The 22,341-nt window shown below is 34.0% G+C and overlaps 1 protein-coding gene across 1 annotated transcript in view; it reads left to right on the top strand.

The window, feature by feature from the left end:
* Positions 1 to 20,116, top strand: part of Brwd3 (bromodomain and WD repeat domain containing 3) — a 108,544-nt gene extending 88,428 nt beyond the window's left edge. The window contains exons 32-42 of the mRNA XM_034485735.3: positions 415 to 535; positions 1,762 to 1,887; positions 1,975 to 2,053; positions 3,192 to 3,248; positions 4,067 to 4,207; positions 5,117 to 5,185; positions 6,647 to 6,799; positions 8,879 to 9,045; positions 9,413 to 9,510; positions 10,331 to 10,489; positions 14,417 to 20,116. Coding sequence (XP_034341626.1) covers positions 415 to 535; positions 1,762 to 1,887; positions 1,975 to 2,053; positions 3,192 to 3,248; positions 4,067 to 4,207; positions 5,117 to 5,185; positions 6,647 to 6,799; positions 8,879 to 9,045; positions 9,413 to 9,510; positions 10,331 to 10,489; positions 14,417 to 15,171 — 1,925 coding nt within the window. The 3' untranslated portion in view covers positions 15,172 to 20,116. The remainder of the gene's footprint in view (positions 1 to 414; positions 536 to 1,761; positions 1,888 to 1,974; positions 2,054 to 3,191; positions 3,249 to 4,066; positions 4,208 to 5,116; positions 5,186 to 6,646; positions 6,800 to 8,878; positions 9,046 to 9,412; positions 9,511 to 10,330; positions 10,490 to 14,416) is intronic.
* The last annotated feature ends 2,225 nt before the right edge of the window (positions 20,117 to 22,341 follow it).

The following is a 22,341-nucleotide window of genomic DNA, read 5'->3' as shown; positions in this document are numbered from 1 at the left end:
ACAACATTTAATTGGGGCTGGCTTACAGTCCATTATCATCCTAGTGAGTGCATTGCAGCATCCAGGCAGACATGATGCAGGCAGAGCTGAGAGTTCTATATCTTCATCTGAAGGCGGCTAGTGGAAGACTGACTTCCAGGAAGCTAGGATGAGGATATTAAAGCCCATGCCCACAGTGACAAACCTACTCCAACAAGGCCATACCTTCCAATACTGCCACTCCCTGGGCTGAGCATATATAAACAAACCATCACAATGATTCAAAGTTACTATATACAAAGAAAAGGTGACATATTTATTGTTGTAAAAATTAGGTATATTGCCCTTTCTTCTTGTTTATATGTGGATATTAACTACCAGGAAATGTTGGTCTTTTTATTAACTAGGTTTTTAAAATTTTGGTGACTTTTGCAGACTTTGCCAGCCCTTTTGCTGTTCCAGTGGATCTTAGTGCCTACCCCTTGTATTGTACTGTAGTTGCTTATCCAACTGACCTCAATACCATCAAACAAAGACTTGAAAATCGCTTTTACAGGTTTGTTTTGTTTTATAATTTATTGCAGAAGTCACAGTTTTATGGTTCTTGTACCTTTTAAGATCTGCTTTTTGATGTCTGATCTAGTCATCCAAAAAATACTCTAAATATTGTCACATGTACAAACTAAAATTATATATGCAAAGAAGACAGAGTGGAAAACATATGTAGCAAATCTATGGGAAACACAATAGCTACATTAAATTGAGTTTACTAAAGGCAGATTAGGGAGTATATTAATGCCTCGTGATCAAGATGCTACAATGAATATGCTGAATATTTAAAATCCTCCTTGGAGAATTCACAATAGATAGTTAAGTTTAATTGCTATATATCTAAGTAGGCCATGTTATTTTGTTCTTTTAGCTTATGAGAGAAATTACTATCAGAGCACTTTGCAGGTTAGGTCTTGGGCCTTTGTTAAGCCATGTTCACTTTAAAATAACTGCAGTATTCCATGAGCTAGTTAGTTGGCCTCTGGTACTTGATAAATGGGCATTTTTTTTTTGGGGGGGGGGTTTCAAGACAGGGTTTCTCTGTGTAGCCCTGGCTGTCCTGGAGCTCACTCTGTAGACCAGGCTGGCCTCTAACTCAGAAATCCACCTGCCTCTGCCTCCCAAGTGCTGGGATTAAAGGCGTGCGCCACCACCACCCAGCAGGCATATTTTATAAAATAGGTATTGACTTCATTTCATAATGTATTTCAAACATAGCTAGATGAAAATTTGTTTTTTTCCATAATGTAGGGTCTTTTTTTTTTTTGGCCCCTTTTCCTAAACTAAATGTGATTTTGATTTACCAATGCACTTTTTATTGTTTTTGTTGTATTTATTTATGTATGTGAATGTTGGGGGTTCAACAGAAGAGCCACATTTGTGATACTACACACACACAGAGGTCAAAGGACAACTTTCAAGTGTTGGTTCTCTCCTACTGTGTGATCCTGAGCATCAGTCTCTGGTCCTCAGGTTATCCATTGGGCCATGCTGGTGTTCTAAGCCTGCACAGGTGACATTATATATATATATATATATATATATATGTATATGTATGTATATGTATATATATACACACACACATACATATATGTCCTATACATATATTGAAATATATTGAAATACCTTAGATATACCATGATAAAGTGCCTCATAGTCTAATAATGCATAGTCTTAGAATATATTTTAAACGTATAAGCCAATACTAACAAGATTTTTTTTATTTCATAGGAGAATATCAGCATTAATGTGGGAGGTACGCTATATTGAACATAATGCTAGGACTTTCAATGAGCCAGATAGTCCTATAGTTAAAGCAGCCAAGATTGTGACTGATGTCCTACTTCGGTTTATTGGGTAAGAAGGAATGTCATCTTCTATAGACACTAACATCCTATTTCTTAAATATGGGATGTAGTTTGCCTTACTTATCTTATTTCTTAGGGATCAAAGCTGTACTGATATTTTGGATACTTACAATAAAATCAAAGCAGAAGATCCAAACAGCAGCGATCTGGAGGAGGTAAGGATCACAGCTTGATGATTCTCATTGTATTTCTTTTCTGGTCTTTGAGCCATAGCAAGTGTTAGTGTTAAATACTGTAATTGATTATAAATAGTGAAAACTTTTGGAAGGTGGCTGAACATTGAAATCTTATATATTAAGCTCTATTGACCTGGATTCCAATCTTACATACCAAAAATGTAGTGGTGCTATCTACAAGGTGTAGTGGGAGACAAGTACCAATCATCCCTTGAAACTCAGTGCATTTATATGATTAAAAATCAGTACTGACTTTTAGCCTTAAAAAAAAGTCAAAGCACTCAGCGTTTTATTTGATTTGGTTATTTTTCTTGGTGAAAACTTATCTGACTAGCTTATCTGACTAGAAAATAATCTATTTTAATACACCTAAATGCCATTTATATAAATAATAAGGACAGTGTGATATAGGAGTTAGATATTAATCTATTAAAAATCCAAGCATAATTATTCACTCTTCCTTATACCTTTTATGACTTTTACCATAAATGTATTTTAATTTAGGATTTGATGTAATAAGAATTTCTCTACAAACTAGTACTACTGTTTTGCATTGAATTAAAAGTTTAGGCAAATGTTAACAGCTTGATTTCCCCTATCCATTGTGCAGTTGTTTTTCCCTTCACTAATTGTACCTGAGTCTCTATGCTGTGATATCAAACCTATTTTTCAGAGACATACTTAACTGAATTAGTATAAATGTCTATTTCCTGTAGAGAACTAACTCTTGAAATAGTAATGTTTCATTGGGAGTATTTTAGAATTGTAGTGTATCATATGAATGAGTCACATAGAATTCACATAGAATAAGGTTTTTTTAAATGCTCACATGTATTTAAATACAAAGTTTCACATTTTTCCTCATTCCCTATTCTAGTTTTAAAAGAATGCCTTTTCAGTTTTTCTCCCAGTGTATTTTCTAATCTGGGCACAGCATATTGCCAACAGTTAGAGTGAATCTCTCTCCCACATTTGTTCTGCTGTCTCATCCAATGAAGCAAAGTTAGCTGTCATTATCTTTGCCAGTTCCTCATGCATGTACATCTACTTTTGTAACACTTTGAATGTAACTTAGCATCTCTCGTTCCCCCCACCCCCACCCCTGCCTATAATTTAGGACACAGAAATGGTTGACTTAGATTCAGATGGTCCTGGCACTTCATCTGGAAGGAGGGTGAGTAGATGTGACTTGCTGAGAACAAAGCATTTCCAGGGTTCCTGAGTCAGAGATCCTAAAGTCTGTTACCCTAATTTTTGAAAGTAGCTAGGACTCTTGGAAGCAAATACATAGCTTACACATGTTTTAGGTTTATTACAGCAGTACAGTGTACAGCCTAATCACCTGAAGGGAGAGTCTGGATGACATCATAAGCTTCTATATGTTCTGTCTCCGATGAGGGGCCACACAGCCTATTGTTTCCCCAGCAATGAAAAGCAAAAAAAAAAAAAAAAAAAACATGTATGTGATTCCTGACTCAGTTACCAAGACATTCATTAGAAACTGGTTATGTAGGCGCCTTGTGACTAACCCATACCTTGGTTCCAGATTCCCACAAGGAAAGCAGGCAGCCTGGATAGATTATATTGTTTATACTCTTTAAATAAACAGTCTTTACAATCCAAGAAACAGATAAGGCTCCCAAATACAGGCCACAGGCCAACAACATTTTACTTCAAGTTCTGCTTCTGTGCAAGGGGAGTGGGGAAATGGTTGCTTGTCTGTAGTTTATTTGCAGTTTAGATTTTCCTAAAATGAAATTTTAGAATAGCCAAATTGTTGGCATTAGCTTTGGTTTATTTTTTTTGGCCAGACAGAATGATGACTTAAACTAAGAAACATAAAAGTGTAGTGGTTGTTGTGTTTTATACAAGTGACTGCTGCTAGAATGACAGATATGTTAGCTCAGCTCATTGCAGCTTAACTTTGATAACATTAGGCTTTTATGAGAAGATCGAGGAATAGTTAAAGATGTAATTATGTTATATCTGTAGGCCAAATGTCGAGGCAGACGACAGTCTCTCAAGTGTAATCCTGATGCTTGGAAAAATCAATGCAAAGAGCTACTGAGCCTCATTTATGAACGGGAAGACTCGGAGCCATTCCGACAGCCAGCGGATCCTCATTCTTATCCAGTAAGCACGCCATTGTTTAATTGCCAACAGGACAATTTATCCTTAATATTCATTAGTATATGTTCATGAAAAATTTTTGTGATAACTTTTTAAGTTATCATGGACTTAGTATAAAAAAATACGGAGTTTCTAAAAGAAACTCAAGTCATCTGGATGTGGTGGCACATGCCTTCAATCCCAAACAGAGGCCGATGGATAACTGGGAGTTAGAGGGTGGTCTGATCTTCACAGAAATCCAGGACATCCAGGACTGCCTATTGAGACCCTGTCTAAAACACAACAAACTAACAAAAAACCCTTTCTGTTCTTTCATGCTTTGTTTAGTATATTCTACTAACTTTTAATATATGTCAGACCTTTCTAATTCATAGTAAATTTATCATCAGTATGGCTACTTAGATGAATCCATATACCAAAATTACTTTTCAACATAGATAACCTTAACAACAATTTAGAATATAAAGTTACATCTTACTTTGAAGTAAGGGTCTTCTCACTGGTGTGGGACTGACTGTAGACCTAAGCTGAGCTTGTGTTCATGTTCCACCTGGCTTCTCAAATGCTAGGATTAAAAGCGTGCACCACTCAGCCCTATGTCTAAGATATTTTTTCACACACATATGTGACAACTCCAAATACTGGAAATACTTGGTAATATATATTTGTATGTTCTGGAAAGGAAACTGAAAATCAATGTTACATTCAACAAAGTTTGATTTGTTAGTAGGAAGTATGAGTTGGGTACAAAAAGCTTGGGTTTTTCATACCAAAATCTGATGAATACAGACTTCTTTCAAGTAAAACGTAATTTTTATTTGTGTTTATTTAAGCCTTGAGTCATAGTTTCATTAAAAGTCTTGTTCTGTGTCATGGTGATGTGGAAACAGTCTGTGTTATTTACCCAAATAGGCTGAACAACAAGAAGGAGAATCATCAGAATCAGTTCCTCCAGATAGACAAGATCCATCTCTTTCTGAGGTAGGCTTAGATTGGTTATTTTTGTGATATTACATTTTAAATTTTTCATAATGCATACAAATTATGTTCAATTTGCTCACCCCCCCCCCCTTTGCAACTTCACTGAGTTTCTTTTTAGACCTTTATTTAATTTTTGGTCATTTTTATTCTTTTATTTGTTTATTTTTTGAGTCAGCATGTTTTCACAGTTGTTCTTCATGAAGTCATAGTTGTTACTTGTAGACATAGATATAAAGCCATGCATCAAAGCAGAGAACATGCAGTATGCTCTATTATTTCTGTATCACAGATGATAATTCTCACTGGGGTTTTCTTAAATAGTCAGCTGAATATTTTGATTTTTTTTTGTCTTATTACTTATGTTCCAACATTATTCACTCTGAAAACCTGTTAGAATATACTTTTGGTGTTTTTTAAAACTTACAGAAATCTATTTAAAGAAATTGTGGAGCCGAGCGGTGGTGGCTCACGCCTTTAATCCCAGCACTTGGGAGGCAGAGGCAGGCGGATTTCTGAGTTCAAGGCCAGCCCGGTCTACAGAGCGAGTTCCAGGACAGCCAGGGCTACACAGAGAAACCCTGTCTCGAAAAGCAAAAACAAAAAAGGAAAAAAGAAAAAAAAAAGAAATTGTGGGTTTTTTAGAAAAGATTTTTCTTTATTATAATAACTTTTCTCTGCCAATTTTGGTACTTCACTTTTTTTTTTTCCCCAGAGAAAATGTGATGGTTTTACTTCTTAATGATTCTAAGTAGCATGATTGACTGAATACATTACTATGGATTTTACTCAAGTTCCTGTAATCAGGGTAGTAATGTATATGTCTGTTTCAAATATTATCCTATATGATAGCTTTAGACTTGAAAGATTTATGTTAAAATGTATTTTTCTCCTAATTAAAATCAAAGTAAGTTCTGAATCAGTAAGACTGAAGAGTTTAGATGAAATGAAAATTTAAAACGAGAAGCCAAATGTAATGGTGCAGAAATATAACCCTAGTACTTGGGAGGCTAAGCTGGAAGAACCGTAAGTCTAAAGTCAGATTCAGCTGCATATAGACACCAAGAAAAGGGGTATGGAGCACAAGCATGGCCAGTTAATTTTGACTTCAGCTAATGAAAATATACGTGAAATGTCATAACTTAGAATCTTTGAAATATGTAGGTAATTTGTGGAGTGGACTTATGTAATTATGCATGAATAATCTCATCATCTGTCATTAGATAACTTGGCAAGGTATCAATCACTTCAAGTCAATGAATAACTTTGACTTTTCTGACCTTTAAAACTCATTATTTTCAGAAACAAAAGAATTGGTTTGGGAGTGAGAATAAATTGGTAGACATATAGGTGGCATTTTTGTAAGAGTAACTAGCATCAGTGGGTAATGTCATTCTCCATACTATTTTATTTAGAATTGTTTTGCAATTTGAGTATTTAAATATAACACATTATCATTTGTAGGATTATCAAGATGTTATAGACACACCTATGGACTTCAGCACTGTGAAAGAAACTTTGGAATCAGGAAATTATGATAGTCCTCTGGAATTTTATAAAGATGTTCGCCAAATATTCAGCAACTCCAAAGCTTATACTTCTAATAAAAAGTCAAGGGTATGAAACTAATATTAAATGGACAGTTATATATATCAGGCAGTTTTTCTTCCACAGTTTTTAAGATTTGTAAACAAATATATTCTAGTCTAGTATTTGACACAATTATTGAAGTTTGATTCTCAGTATCTTTTCTGAATTCTGGATTTTTTTCAAGGCATGTGGAAATATGCTTTTAAAGTAATTATTCTGAAATTAGGCAGCTTTTTCTTTTCCATCTAACTCTTCTTTATTCTTTAATGATAATTACATTTTTCAGAGTAATGACAAAGAAAGAAAGTTAATGATTTAAATACTCAATTCCCCTGTAAATGAATCTAAAAATAAAGGTAGTTGACAGTATTAATTTATATAAAATCTTTTAATTAGTTTTTAATGTAGATATTCCCATTGTTATTACAACTAGTGAACCCTATTAGGAAGGTCCACCTTTTTCTTACTTACATAAAATATTTTCCTATGTATTATCAAAACTGATAATATCTGGAGAACAAGAAATACTTACAGTACTGTTTTCTTTTGGAGTCACTCGTATCCAACTAAGTGTCAATCTAGTTGTATGGTAGGTGTATATTTACGTGCTTCAACTTCTTTACATATAGTGAATTTTCACTAATTTCTCTAGACATAATTTTTGGTTTTCTTCCTTTCGTTGTAGTATTTATTTACTTTTTCTCCTTTCATCATAAATTTTAGAGTAATATAATTTCTATAGAAAGTTTAAAAATATAGAAAAATATTTTTAAAACTCAAACTTTATCACATTTTTTATAGGTAATATTTAATGTGCTTACTTCTAGGACTCTCTATACTAATCCTTTACTATACTAATACTTATTCACATACTTTTACAACATTTGATTTTGCATTTCAAGTCTTGTTACATATGTATTATGACTTAAAATAAATTTTACTAATTATTTGAGAATTTCATACACTATATTTTGAACATACTTAGTACTCTGTCAAACCTCCCATTCCTTCCCACCCAACTTTGAAATATCCTTTAAAAAAATCATTACTCATCAAGCCAATTTGTGTTGCCCAGATAGTCTTTTGATTGGGGCCTCTTCTGTTATACAGTCAGCCTACCAGAGGTTATATCACTCAGAACAAAACAAAAATGCCCAACTTTCATGCTTTAGCTCCTCAGCAACTGGTAGGAATGCATATTAACCTTTCTGTCCTCTATTGCTGGGATTTTGTCTGTCTGGAACTTCAGTAGGTCTTATGCATGCTTTCACAGTCTCTGGGTCCCTACAAGCATCTGTCCTGCTATGTCTATAAAACACTGTTTCTCTGAAGTCATCCACCACCTCTGACTCTTTTAAAATCTTTCTCCCCTTTCTTCCTTGGAGATTCCTGAGCCTTGGAGAGACTGATTGTGGCTGAGCACATTTTTGCTCTTTTTTTTCTGCACATTGATCAATTGGGGGACTCAACATTAAGTGTGCTATTTACTTCAAGGAAAATGTTTCTCTGAGAGTTGGCAGATGCTCTAGTCTGTATTATGATTGTTTAAAATAAGATATTTGAAATTTTCTTTTATTTGATCATGTCATAGTTTACTGGAGTTTTGTTTTACTAGTATCCTCTTGCTAGAAAATTTGATTTTTAAAGAAAGAATTTTTTACTCTATATAAATAATGACTGTTGGTAATGTCTTTAATATCCTTGAGCATGTTTTCATGTGTGTACAGTCCCTTGATAGTTCCTTATAACAGATTACCAGCAGTAAAACTATTAGCCAAAGGATAGCTGTATCTTTACATTTTTATGGTATATATTATATACCATATTATATATTATATAAATATAATAATAGAATATTGTTTCAGTAAAGATTTCCTGTTATATGAGGGTTTGTTCATGTCATTCACAGAACTAAATATTATCTTTTAAAGCTTTTATTATTTTATTTTTAATGAAAATGACATCTTAGTTCCTCAAGAATTTTTCAAGTAGATAGGATGTGTTTTCCATCTGGAAAGATGATGTGCATATTGGTCCAGATATGCTCATACTTTTCTTAAAACTAAAGTAAGTGCTAAAGCAAGGCTGTACTTTCCACCTTTCCAGATCTATAGCATGACACTGAGATTGTCTGCCTTATTTGAAAATCACATCAAAAATATCATCTCGGAATATAAGTCAGCAATCCAGAGTCAGAAGAGGAGAAGAGCACCACGGTACAGAAAGCGTCTGAGAAGCAGCAGCAGCTCGCTATCGGGCAGCAGAGCTCCGAGGTAGAGCGCGTCTGTGCAGCATTTGATGCTTTACAGCCTTTTGTGCCTGTCACCTCATTTGTGAAAGGTCATGAATAAGTTCCAGAAGTCTCAATAGATTCAGGAACTCTTGTTCTTATATAAAGATAGAGTTTGGAACCTAAGCTATTGTTTATGTGGATATTCCTATGCCTTTAATGTTTATTTTGTTTACTTTTATTTTTTCGTGTTTTTAGTTATTGACATTTAACTTTGTCAGCTCGCCAATTTTAAATATATCACTTGATTTTAGGTAGTTTTCATTTTTGGTCACCTTAAGAATTTTCTGTCATATTATTTATTATACTGAATTACTAACAGAAAGATGGTCTCTTTTTTTTTTTTTCAGTCCAAAAGGGAAACAGAAGCAAATGAAGTTACAGCCTAAAAATGACCAGAATACCTCAGTGGCTTATGCCAGGACTAGCTCTCCTTTTTCTTCTCCTGGTAAGTATATCTTTGTTTTTTTTTCTTTTATAGTTTGATGCTTATTCAAGGATATAGAAGTGATACCACCGAAGAGAGTGCAAAAAGCAATCAATTTAGATTAAAAATGCATTTTTAATCATTTGGCTTGCTATTTATATGGCCTTCCAGTAAGACATTAGGTCAAGTGATTTGGTCTCTTTGTTTGACTAGGTAATTTGGAAAATCCCTTCTAAGGCATTTATTTTGTGTTTTAGTGTTTTGCCTATGTGTATTTTGTATACCATGTGTATGCATGATAACCACAGAGTCCAAAAGCAAGTGTCAAGTGCCCTAGAATCAGAATTACAGATGGTTGAAAGCTGCCATGTGGGTGCTGGGAATCCAAGTTGAAATCTCTAGAAGAGCAGCCAATGTACTTAAATGCTGAGCCATCTGTTTCCCCTGACTAGAGGAATTTTGATGTTCCTTTGAAAGTCTGCAACTGTATTTATAAGAACTCAAGAGGATTTGTACAATGTAGTTGTCAACATAAGACTTGAAGATTAAACATGTGATAGAAGTGTTTCCTTGTTTTGTTTTCGGCAGTTTGTTTGAAAGTTTAACTATTTGTTCTCTTGTCGTCAAATATTATTTTTACTTTGGGGGTGGGTTTTAAAGTCTTGCTAAAATAGCCAAGGTAGATCTTCAACTCACTGTCGTTCTGAGTTTTCAAAATCTGGGAGTATATTTGTCTTACCAGTTGTAAAGCAACTTTGAATTTTATAATACAGCAGCCCATATTAACTTTCCTGAGAAACAAATGAAATTTTGTTAATGTTAAAATCTCTTAAAATGTAAGTTTCAGATGCTGCTGAAGGTGTTTCACTGTATCTGCTTGATGATGAAGGAGATGGGCCTTTTTCTCCATCAAGTTTCAGTGGATATAGTAGAAGTGGAAATAGCCATGACCCAGGGAAAGCCAAATCGTTCCGTAATAGAGTTTTACCAGCTAAACAAGGTAGGAAATCGAATATGAGATAGGTAACATATTCTCTATTTTCTTATAATGGATAATGAATCATTAGCTGGTATGTTAGAGTAGTACAATTAGTGTGTCCTAGCACTTAGTAAGAATTGCAGTATGCTTGAGTTTAAGTCAAAGGGAATTTTAAAACAATTAGGAACAAATGTCTAATAATTACTTTAAAAGAAAATGTAAAATGGAATGAATAGGAGAATAAAAACGAAATAAAGAATTTATCTCCCAAGTGCATAAGAACCAGACTTTCAACACATTTATGATTCTTCATATATTAAACCAAGTCAATAAAAAATGAAATAGACTCAAATGTTCTATTTTTAAAGGTCTTGTGAGCTGTTCCAGTAACTTTTTATTTGAAGAAAAAAAACATACAGTGCTTACAGAAATCATTGACTTAATTCATGATCATATGAAGTTTACTATTATTCAGAAGCTATTATACAGAGTACTGCACATACCCTGAGCATGCTCATAGAAAGTTCTATGTTCAACTATTTGAGTTTATAAAAATACTTAATTTGCTTTTATAAGTATGTTACTAGATTATTATTTTATCTCTCTCTATATGTATAATAATCTAGTAACAATCTATAAATGTATATATACATATATATGTATATATGTATGTAAACTGGATGTTGATTTTCATATGCAATGATTTATAACCACCAAGTTACTTTATAAACTTTATAAATATATTGCCGATTATATGAAAAATATTGAAACATGTTATAGTTGATCTCAGGTAAAAGACTGACAAGTAGTTGAAACATAGTACTTTAAAATGTGCTTTTATGTTTTCCATTTCACAATTTTGTTTTTTTCTGATTCTATTGCATACATACTTATGCCACAAATCCTTCATAGGAAAATCTTATAGACAGTATTTTCTCCCTCTTTTATACAGGATCCCTTTGTCCTTTATACCCTACCTATTACCCCAGCCACTCTCCAAAAAGCTCTTCTGCCCAAATCACCAGTAATATAGCCTTTCTATTACTTCCTCTATGCTCCTTTTCTTAGTACTTAAGACACTGGACACTGTTTACTCCTCCTTTATTAGCTATTTACTGGCTTATAGCCTCTACTGATATTTCTATAGAATTCTTTTGCTTTTCTTTGCTTTGCTTGTTGTGAAGAGTTTTTTCCTGTTTAGCTCACTAGATGTTTTTGGCTCCTGTAAATAAAGAAATCTAATGATAATCTGTTGACTAAGCCAGTCATCACATTTAGCACAGAGACTCACTGTGTAGTTCTTAGTGTAGAACTCACTCTGTAGACCAGGTTATCCACAAACTCAGAGACCTGACTGCCTCTGCCTCCTGAGTACTGGAGTTAAAAGTGTATGCTACCATTCCTGGCTTAAACCATTCTTCCTGATGTATCAACTCTAGCATCTTCTCATTTCACCAGTGTTTCCAGGTGCTTCTTAAAAGTGAATTTCATCAGCCATGCGGTGGTGGCGCACGCCTTTAATCCCAGCACTTGGGAGGCAGAGGCAGGCGGATTTCTGAGTTCAAGGCCAGCCTGGTCTACAGAGTGAGTTCCAGGACAGCCAGGGCTACATAGAGAAACCCTGTCTCGAAAAAACAAACAAACAAACAAACAAAAGTGAATTTCATCCATGTTCACTATATTTGTGTCTCAAAACTCAGCATTTTCATTCAACTTCAATCTCTTATTTTTAAAGGTATAATGTCACTGGGTAGTCTAAGCTTACCTTAGATTTTTTTTTTATCTTAGTGACTTAATGTCCATAATACTGAAGTTCAAGGCAGTGTAAATTAGCACTCAGGAATTTTAATTCTCTCTTTATCTCTCACATCACAGAGTTGTAAAGTCTTGTTAATTCTATCATTCTTTTAAATGTTTTATTTGTAATTATGTGCATATGTTTGTGCCTGTCTGTGAGTTTGTGCATGTTAATACAGTGTGCACACCCCTGGAGCTAGACATATAGGCAGTTTTGAGCTATCCATGTGGATGTTGAGAACTGACCTCTGCAAGAACAGCAGGCCCTCTTGACCATCTCTGTAGTCCTTCTATAACTCTTTGCTAAAATATCTTATCTCCTGCTATTTTGTGATACCGACTTAAGTCTGTAGCTGAGTATATTAGTCACTTCTGACAGCTGTAATAAGACTCCAGAGTGAGAAGCTTAAACAAGACTCCATTTTCCCACAGTTCTGAAGTCCCAAAGTGCACAGAAATCACTATCTGAAAAGACCTTTATTTTCCCCAGGCTTATAGAATACATTTAAGTTGTGTCCCTTAAGACCATATGTCTGACTTTATATTTCTCTGTTACTCTTTCTCTGGCCCCACTGCTTTGGGGTGATATTTATATATTGTATAGGAGATACAGTATGTATATCCGTGTGTGTGTGTGTGTGTGTGTGTGTGTGTGTGTGATGGAGAGAGGGAAACTTAGAAATGTTCAACATTCAGTTTTCTTCCTTTTTCTCTAATATTTTAGATCTCAATTGACCTTCATTCCTTCATACAAGGCTCCAGTATCCACAAGCACTTTCAGAGTTAGGCCCTTGACATAAGAATTTTGAAGGCACATAATTCAGTCCAAACAAACCTCAACCTAGTAAATTAATGTTGTACTTGTAATCACCAGTCCTCTCCTTCTGGTTTCCGTTCCTGTTTTTCTTTTTTTCCCTGTCTCACTGGCTATTTCTTCCCTATTACTTAACTGCTGCTTTTTCTTTATCTGTAAATGTTAAGTTAATATAGCTTGCTTTCTTCATCCATTTTCTTGCCCTTTATTTGCTCTCCCTGGACTGAAATTTTATTCTCTCTAACTCCAAAATCTTATGAGATCCAGCTTTTATACATACCTACATAATGTCTTCACTTGTTTGGGGGTATGCTTAGATATGTATATACAAGGGTATAACAGGAGCTGAACTCAGGCTCTCATGCATGCTAAGCATATTACCATTGAGCTACCCTCTTAACCTCTGACTATTTCATGTCTTTTTAAAAAGATTTCTACTGACTTTTTCTCAGCACACTGCCCAAACTTGTTGAATCTTCAGTTTCCCCAACTTAGCAAATACTTCTACTCATTACCCAGTTTCTTACACTATAAAATCTAGGATATACACTATGTTTTGTTCTTAGTGTTTGACATCAACCATTCTCAACAGATCCCATTAGTTACTTACACCTTTGAAATAAAGGATTTATTCTGGTTGGCCTTCTAGGACAAAACCTTTGAGTAGATTATGGACATCACTTCTTGGCATCTCATTGTGTCTTACCTAGACTACTAACTTCAGAGTTCAGCTGATATCCACTTCTATTTAACTACCTCCTACAATCTGTTCTCTATATAACAGCAGGAATTTTTTTTAAATGTAAATCACTGTCTTTCTCTAGTCACTTCCTTAATTGCTTCTTTATATGTTCCATCCTTTCTAAATAGCACGCCCTAGACACAGCCATCATTAACACTCATCTCTACTTAACATTGCATTTTTTAGTCACGTTATCCTCAGTAGTATGAACTATGATAGCAAGTACTTTCTCATTCATCAAGTTTTAACCTCCGTCTAATACTAATACTCCATACTAATTACTGCCAAGTATTTGTTAAGTGAATGAATGAATGAAACGTGTAATTTATGTTTCCTTATAATTCTTAAGTTTAATGCTAAAATTTCTGTCCAGATAACCCCACAATCCTTCAGTATCTTTTTTATTAACTCCAAAAGAAGCAGTGAAACAAGAATCAAACTTTAATATCATTCATTTTAAATATATCTAAGTATCTTTCCTAATACTTTCAATGAATCTGTCCAATCAATTTAATACATGGTTTTGATTTTTAATCTCAGTGACTATCTTACAGTGTCAAGACCTAATTTTTAAAAATGATTCATTTTGCTTTAGATCACTCCCTTGATGGCCCTCTTACAAATGCTGATGGCAGAGAGCCCCGGACAGGAGCCAAAAGAAAACTGCTCAGTGCTTCAGAAGAAGATGAAAGCATGGGAGGAGAAGAAAAAGAAATGAAAGAAACAAAAGAAAAAGCACATTTATCCTCCTCCGAGAGTGGAGAGTTAGGATCCAGTTTAAGTTCAGAAAGTACCTCTGGCTCTGACTCTGACTCTGAATCCACATCCAGAACAGATCAAGATTATGTTGACGGAGACCATGACTATAGCAAATTCATACAAACCAGACCTAAAAGGAAACTCAGAAAACAGCATGCCAATGGAAAAAGAAACTGGAAGACGAGAGGCACAGGAGGAAGAGGCAGATGGGGAAGATGGGGTAGATGGAGTAGAGGAGGCAGAGGAAGAGGTGGCAGGGGGCGAGGGGGTCGAGGAAGAGGTGGAGGTGGGGGGAGAGGGAGAGGACGAGGGAGAGGAGGAAGAGGTGCCTCTCGAGGATCGAGCCGAGCCAAACGAGCACGAGTTGCAGATGATGAGTTTGATACGATGTTTTCAGGACGTTTCAGTAGACTTCCACGGATCAAAACAAGAAACCAAGGCAGGAGAACTGTTTTATATAATGATGATTCAGATAATGACAACTTTGTGTCCACTGAGGATCCTCTGAATCTTGGTACATCCAGATCAGGCAGAGTACGTAAAATGACCGAAAAAGCCAGGGTTAGCCATCTCATGGGATGGAATTATTAACAGTTAAAGATTTTAAAATAATTTTTAAATAAAATCACTGGCCTTCTACTGCAGGGAATTTATCAGAAAATCTACAAAGCAAGTTGTGTGGGGACTTCTGCTTCCTTTCACATTGGTGCTTTTCCATTATGCCAGTATACATTTGTTTCAAGACTTTAAATCTCCACACTTCATTTGTTCAAACAAGCCTTACTCATTAGGCCTTAAATTAAAACAAATTTTGCCCACACATACACGTGTGTGCACATACACATGCACGGACATGCGCTCACTTGCGCACACACATACATACACACATACACACACACACATACACACCACAGACACACTACAGATTTACTACATTAAAGGAGCATACTGCTTCTTAAGAGTAGCATGACATTTTTATCTCAATAAGATATCCCTCTTTGCTTTTGTATCACAGAAGTATAGCACCTTCTTACAGAGTTTTATATAGTTTGTTTTTGCCATTTTGATTCCTATACCCAGTAATAATAACTTTTGCACAATACACCAATCCTAAAGGCAGCTATTAAATGTTTACAGTTTCTATATTGTAAGAACGATCTGGATTATTTTACTCTTCCCAGGCCAAACTTTCACGAACTGTACTGAACTGAAGTATATATTTATACTGCAGTTTTGGGGTGGGGTGGGGGGTATCTTGATATGCTTTTCATTGATTTGCTTAATTCACGTTTAAGGTGAGAAAGGGTTGGTGCCTTGTAAATATGTAGCAAATCATTGTGGTGTGTCCTGATGTGTGCATTAACTTTATTAAAAGAGAATACTTGAGGTATCAATCTAGACAAGGTGCCAAATGCAAAAGTTTCTTGCATCCATTTTTCTTTTCCTGTTATATTTTATTGCATTAATAGAACTTGTGTAGCTTAAATGTAACTTAAACATTTGAAAAAAAATCCTCATCCACAAAGAATAACTTCCTTGAACAGTAGCTCAGCTACCTCTATTAACTACAACTACTGGAAATGCTAAGGAAAATAGATGCTGTTACTCATTACTAAGGAGAAATAGAACAAGCTTGGTAGGGATGAATACTCCTAAGTTATAAGCTGAGAATTTTCAATAATCATATTGGCTCTCAAATTAATAGTTGTAATTAACAAGATTTCCTAAGTGTTATATGCTCTAGGCTTTTATAGAACATATCTGTGTAAGTAGACTTGCTCTACTGCATATATATATATATCTGCTACTACTTACTATTTAACAGCTGTGAGTTACTGGTTTTCATTTGAATCTTAAATAGTATCAAAGTACCTAACTTGAGCTGGAATATTTTGGCTAGCTAATACTTGGAAGCAACTTTAATAGGTTCTTCTGTCCTCATTCCAAAGGCTTCTTCTGTTCTAGACTTCCAGAAAAGAGCCTCATTGCACTGCAAACAGATATTTTGAATCGTTATTTTATAGTTGAAAAACAAAATAAGAAAACCCCTATAAAATCATCTATGGTCTTGTTTACAGCAATAGAGTGCACGTGGTTCCACAAGTGAGCTTCAGTTCCAAGATCAATTTTATTCCTCAGATTTGAGATAGCAGATGTGCTACTTTGTTACATAAATTCTTGAAGTGGGAGGGGGGATAATAATTGATCTCTGCTTTTGTAACAGCAGTTTTGTTACACTTAGATCAAACTTGTGTGATGAAACATTTTCTTAATGTATGCCTGGTAGTCCAGGATATTTCTTAAGCTGACGTGTTTGTCTCATGCTTTTAATCATTTCATGCATCTGAAAATCTGTTAAGTGCAGAGGAAGGAGTACACACATAACTTTGCTTTTTGGTGGGGTTGGGGCTTTATTCTTGAACTAATACCCTTAAGCAATTTTCACTTGCAGTAGAAATGATGTTCAGGCTTTAAGAAAATATAATGAACTGTTAATGGCACTAATGTCTGTTGCTAGAGAGCAGACCAAGCTGATATTTTTGTTGTTTTTTTTTTTTTTTTTTTTTTTTTCACTATACCAAAACTTTCTGGTTATAAACTCAACTGCCATTTTAGCTATAGTATAGATTCAAAATGTTCCCATTTGAGAGTCTATATTTGATTTTTTACTAAAATATACTATTTCAGTTATTCATCTCTTGGGCATTTAGACTAAATTGTGCCTGTGTTTTCCTGGAGTCAGTAACATTTTGTCCTACAACAATCAACATACTTATAGTTGCTTAAATTCTGGATATACCCAAATGTGTATCATGTGTACCATTTTAGTATGAAACTTTTGTTGACATTCTTCCATGAAGAGCTGACCTCTTGAAATGTAGAAGAATTGTCATTTGTATGATATTAGCAGTCTGGAGCTTTATTTATAATTTATTTTGAAAAATAAAAATGCCACATTTATTCCCCAAATGTCAAGATTTTCTAGGCTTACATAATTAGAATAATAAGGCTAAAGACATTTTAAAGCATATTTTATATGTAGTGAAATACTGTGAAATACTAGTGAACAGCATTTTGCTGTGATGTTGATTTCAGTCATTAGAATTTAAAGAGTTAGTCACCAGGGTATGTTAGGTGAGCATAGTATCATTTATTATAAATCAAACAGATACTTTTCTGTTTGCATGCAAATTATTTTCATAAGTGTGAAAATAAAAGTCTGGAAAATAATATTTTTACTTTTTTAATCTGGACTTCCCCTTTCCCCAATTTATATTTTAAGTTTTTTAATACCACTTCCTACAAATGTGTCATAATTTGTATCATATTGAATACTTTATCATTTCAGTTTTCTAGAGATCTTTTAAACCTAAGTAATATCTGGGTTCAGCCATAGCAAAGAAAGTAGGGAATGAGTTAAGAATTTTGCAAATGAAGACCACTGTTATCTTTAGGCCCATGAGAGCATACACATGTATAAGTTTAATCCTCTGCTATATCTGAATAGTCAGTAAGCTATAATATTTCTCAAGAATGCTAATGTTCAGATTCCAAGCTTTATGACCTTAGCATGTGTATATGTTTATAAAGTTGAATTATGTGTTTCTTCTCTGGCTTGCTGTATGTATCTCATCTAGCAATAGGATGCTCTCCAAAACATGCACAAGCCCACTAGCCTAATGACTAAATTTGTTTTTGTAAAAGTCTTTGTGTGCTTGTATGTATGTAGCTTTTTTCCAGTTTGACATACCTTATCCCAGACATTAAAAGAGAGACTATTTTCGATGTAGGATACTGTCTACCAATAATTTGCCTCTTTGGAGCTCAGTCTGTGCATTTATTAACATTTAATCATCCATGTCATCTTGTCTTCTAGATGACAGTTCTGGTTTTGTCATGTATTTGTGTCTCTCTTTTTAATTTAATTTGGTCTTTCATTTGTTTGTATTTTATCTTTCCCTCTCCAAAAATCAGGTTTATTCTAGAAATTGTTATAGAATAAAATATAGGTGCTCTGTTTCCCACAGAGGCCAAGGAACTGAGTGAAATTCCTAAGTTTCCTTCTACACACTTTAGTTCTCCTACGCCTAAATTGGCTTTCAGATATTGTAAATTAGAGTGATTTATCTTTTGTTTTAATCATGTAGATTGTCATCAGACAATACAGTGATTAAAAGAGAAAGATGTGAATGCCATTTCTAACTTTTGAATAAAACTTTTTGGAGCATTTTTCAAAATGTGTAAGTTTGTGGTAATGATACACCCCTTTAGGATATATGGAATCATTTTCTGCACATTTGCTAACTGGTACTTCTTTAAAGCTGCATTTTCATGCCCTTAAAAAGGAGTCTTAAAACATGTGATTTTCACTACAATTTGATATTCTGCCTTTTAAACAATTACAATAACATTTGAAAATAGTTCTGGGGGAAGGAATAGTACTTTTGACATTTAAAGTCCTTTATTTTAAATGCTAACCACATTCACCAACATCTTGGTGGCATGCAAGGCTTTATGAATGTTACTGAAAATATTCTAAGATCATTTCTAAGGCTCATTTTTAAAATTTATGGTGAACTATTTGCATGCTGTTTTTTTTTCTTTACATCTCTTAACACCCAAGTGTTAATTTACCATATTTACAAAGTTTGGGTTAAAATCCAATTAAAGTGAAATGTTTTTATGGTGCTGTATTTTATGGAATATGGAGAGCACTCAGGATTCTTGATATTTATTCCTTACTATGGTCTTATAATCCTTAAGTATTTCTTTTGTCGTCTTTCCTCCCGGGCTTCCTCTTATATCTACTTCTTTTTCACAATGAATACTGCACTCAGCATACTTCAACCAGACTGGAAATTTCACATTCATTTCTGAGAGAAAAAAATAGAAAGACCCTACAATTTATAGTTAAGATATGTTTATATGTATGCCCATTTCTTATTCTTATACCTATCTTAATTAAATCTAGAATATGGGACTTAGACATATAAAAGCATGGTAATTATTTTCTAAAAAAATAAAATTATTGCTACATATTGAGATCTCCATTCATAATTTACTTTTAAAAATCCCATATTGAAATATCTAGAAACCCAGTTGGAAAATGTGTCTTTGCATATGTCACCAAATATACATTAGGCAGTACTACAAATGTTAATTTTTTAAACAATACCATGGTGATGGCAATCAGTAATTTATTTCTTTGTTCTGTAACTTATCATCCATGTTTTTTGTAATCCTTTACACAGTGTTAACAAAGCTGTACTTTATGTTTGTTCTTAGTGTCCATAAATTTTAAAATGGAAAAACATTCAGTTAATAGTTGATGTGCTGTTGTGTATGGGCAGAATGTCCATTAAACTAAAATTCAGTGGGGAAGAAAGGTAAACAAAACTGGCTTGGTTTATAAAAGATGTTTTGTTTGGCAGTTGTTGGTCATTATAAGCAATTACTTTCAAAGACAAAAATACTGGACTAAATTTGTTGCCATTCTTTATGGGATGTTTACAATAAAATTCCAAGTTGTTTGGAATCAGTTGCACTCTCGATGCTTTATGCCTTAATTCATACTAGAGATAAATTAACAAGACAAAAGAATAAGAACTACGAAGTTAACCTTTCTAACTATCCAGCTTTAGAGATTGTATCATGTAATCTGTGGGTCTTGTCATAAGATATTTTATTATCATTTTTTAATTCTTAGAATCTGAGTTGCTTCTTATGAAAGAAAAGATGTTTCCTATTCTTACTAATATTTTTTTGGATCACCTTTAGATAATCAATATGATGGTAACACTTTAAAATGTGGGCTGCTTGGTGCCTTAAATAGCAGTCCCAAGCACTTGTGAGCTCTTGATTCTGCAGAGCTTCTTGAGGTGGCTAGATTTCTAATATGCTTAACTGTTAAATTTTAACAGCTGCGCTATGGATACCCAGTGTTTTTTATTTGAGGTTAAATTGCCTGTTGACTATGAATTTCTTATAAGTGGTGCTTTAACTTGATGTAAATCTAGGAGGGAGAGAAATGAAGCGAGCTGGGGTCTGAATGTTTTACCAGGAACACTCATCCTTGGCCTTAAATCTATACCCACAAGTTTTCTCCCAATGTCAAGAATTCATGATTAATAAGCTTCCAAAAGACTGGTCTGCATCTTTTATATGTAGCTTGTCTGTTTTGTGTTCTTAGAATTGAGAAGACTCTTAGAATAGTTCACCTCTCTTCTGGCATTGGATCTATTGACTGACAGCCCAGTTTTCACAATACCCAGATTGAGGTCAGGGTATATTTGTGTTATTTTTGTGTAGCTGTTTGACTGCTTTAAAATAACCCTCTTTTACTATGTGAATATGTTACATTAAAATTTCTTTGTTAGAAGGCTTTCGTATTTTCTTTACCCGCTAGATTTCTTAAATAGAAAAATTAAAGAATTTTTATGACAAAACTTTATTGAAGTATTCAGAAGATTGTTTGCCTCATTGAGAAGATCAAGAGGGAAGAGTCCCCTTTGCTTTCTCTATATTATTTACCACTTACTCCTTAAAGCTACTTTCCAAAAATGCACAAAATAAATTGAAACTAATACGTTGAGTGTGTGAGTTAATTTTTAAGTGGGATTTTTGGTGCTATATTTAAACTCATTTCTTGTCTCAAGATTTTTATATAAGTACTTAAAGCATTTTTATGATGCATAATGCTGGTAGACCAAACATAACTTTAAATAAAATGAATATTTTATGGTATTATTTTCCCCCCAAATTTGGAGTGACATTTTTTTATTTTGTAACTTTTTAGTTACCTTTCCTTTGCCATCTATAGTACCTAACTTAATACAGTTACTTCTCACCTGCAGAATAGAAACATCTAGTAGCTAATTTCAGCAAAAGTGTTAGCATACTAATCTTTCAACATATACTAAGGACTTTCAAAACTGTCATGCTATTATATGTTCATTAATTTGTCAAATTCTACTTATGCCTGCTCAGTGCCCTTAGAATTTCCAATTTTATAAAGTTTCTCAGAAACATTTTAAGAAATAAAAACATTTCAAATCATTTAATACAAGCAATTAACATTGATAAATATTTCGTTCACTTTTAGTGGTGTTTTGTGGTTCATTTTTGTCTGTTTAGATTGTATGGTAGCACATAATTTGTACTAGGAATTTTGTGTACTCTGTCAAGCACTTCGTGGAGAGAAAACTTGTCATAAGGTGTTTCTAGATTTTTTTTTGACAAAATGTCAGCTTCAATGAAATATGCTTTCCAAATTGTGTATTAGACATTTTAACAGGAGATTTTGTTACCCTTGGGTATTGTTCATTTAAAATGTCAATAATGGAGTGCTGATAGTTCTGGATTGTTTCCATATGTTCAGTTTTGATTTATAAATGAGAGCCACTCTTGTATACAAAAAGCATACCTGTTTTTTGTTTTAGTCTGACCTCATATCTTGTCCTTGACAGTTTTAGTTACTAAATCTTTTATCACATATTTCTAATTGTTCAACTCAAAATTGTCAGGGACTAAGTCACATTCTTGCTCTCTGGAGTTGTATGATGATGTTCTTCCTAGATAATATTTACCAGCTGGTGCTTGTAGCCTGTATTGGACTGTACCTCCCTAGGATTGTTCATCTCTACCTCCTGTGTTTTAAGCACTGTAATTTTTAAAAGAGCTTTAGAGTTTACGAAATTTATTCCTCAAATATAGTCTTAATCACCATAACGACTATCTGTCGACTCTCATTTTTTTCAAATG

The sequence above is a fragment of the Arvicanthis niloticus genome, chromosome X (assembly GCF_011762505.2).
Source record: "Arvicanthis niloticus isolate mArvNil1 chromosome X, mArvNil1.pat.X, whole genome shotgun sequence".
NCBI classification, from domain to species: domain Eukaryota; kingdom Metazoa; phylum Chordata; class Mammalia; order Rodentia; family Muridae; genus Arvicanthis; species Arvicanthis niloticus.
Note: the sequence above shows the minus strand (reverse complement) of the source record. Positions and strands in the feature narration are given on the sequence as shown.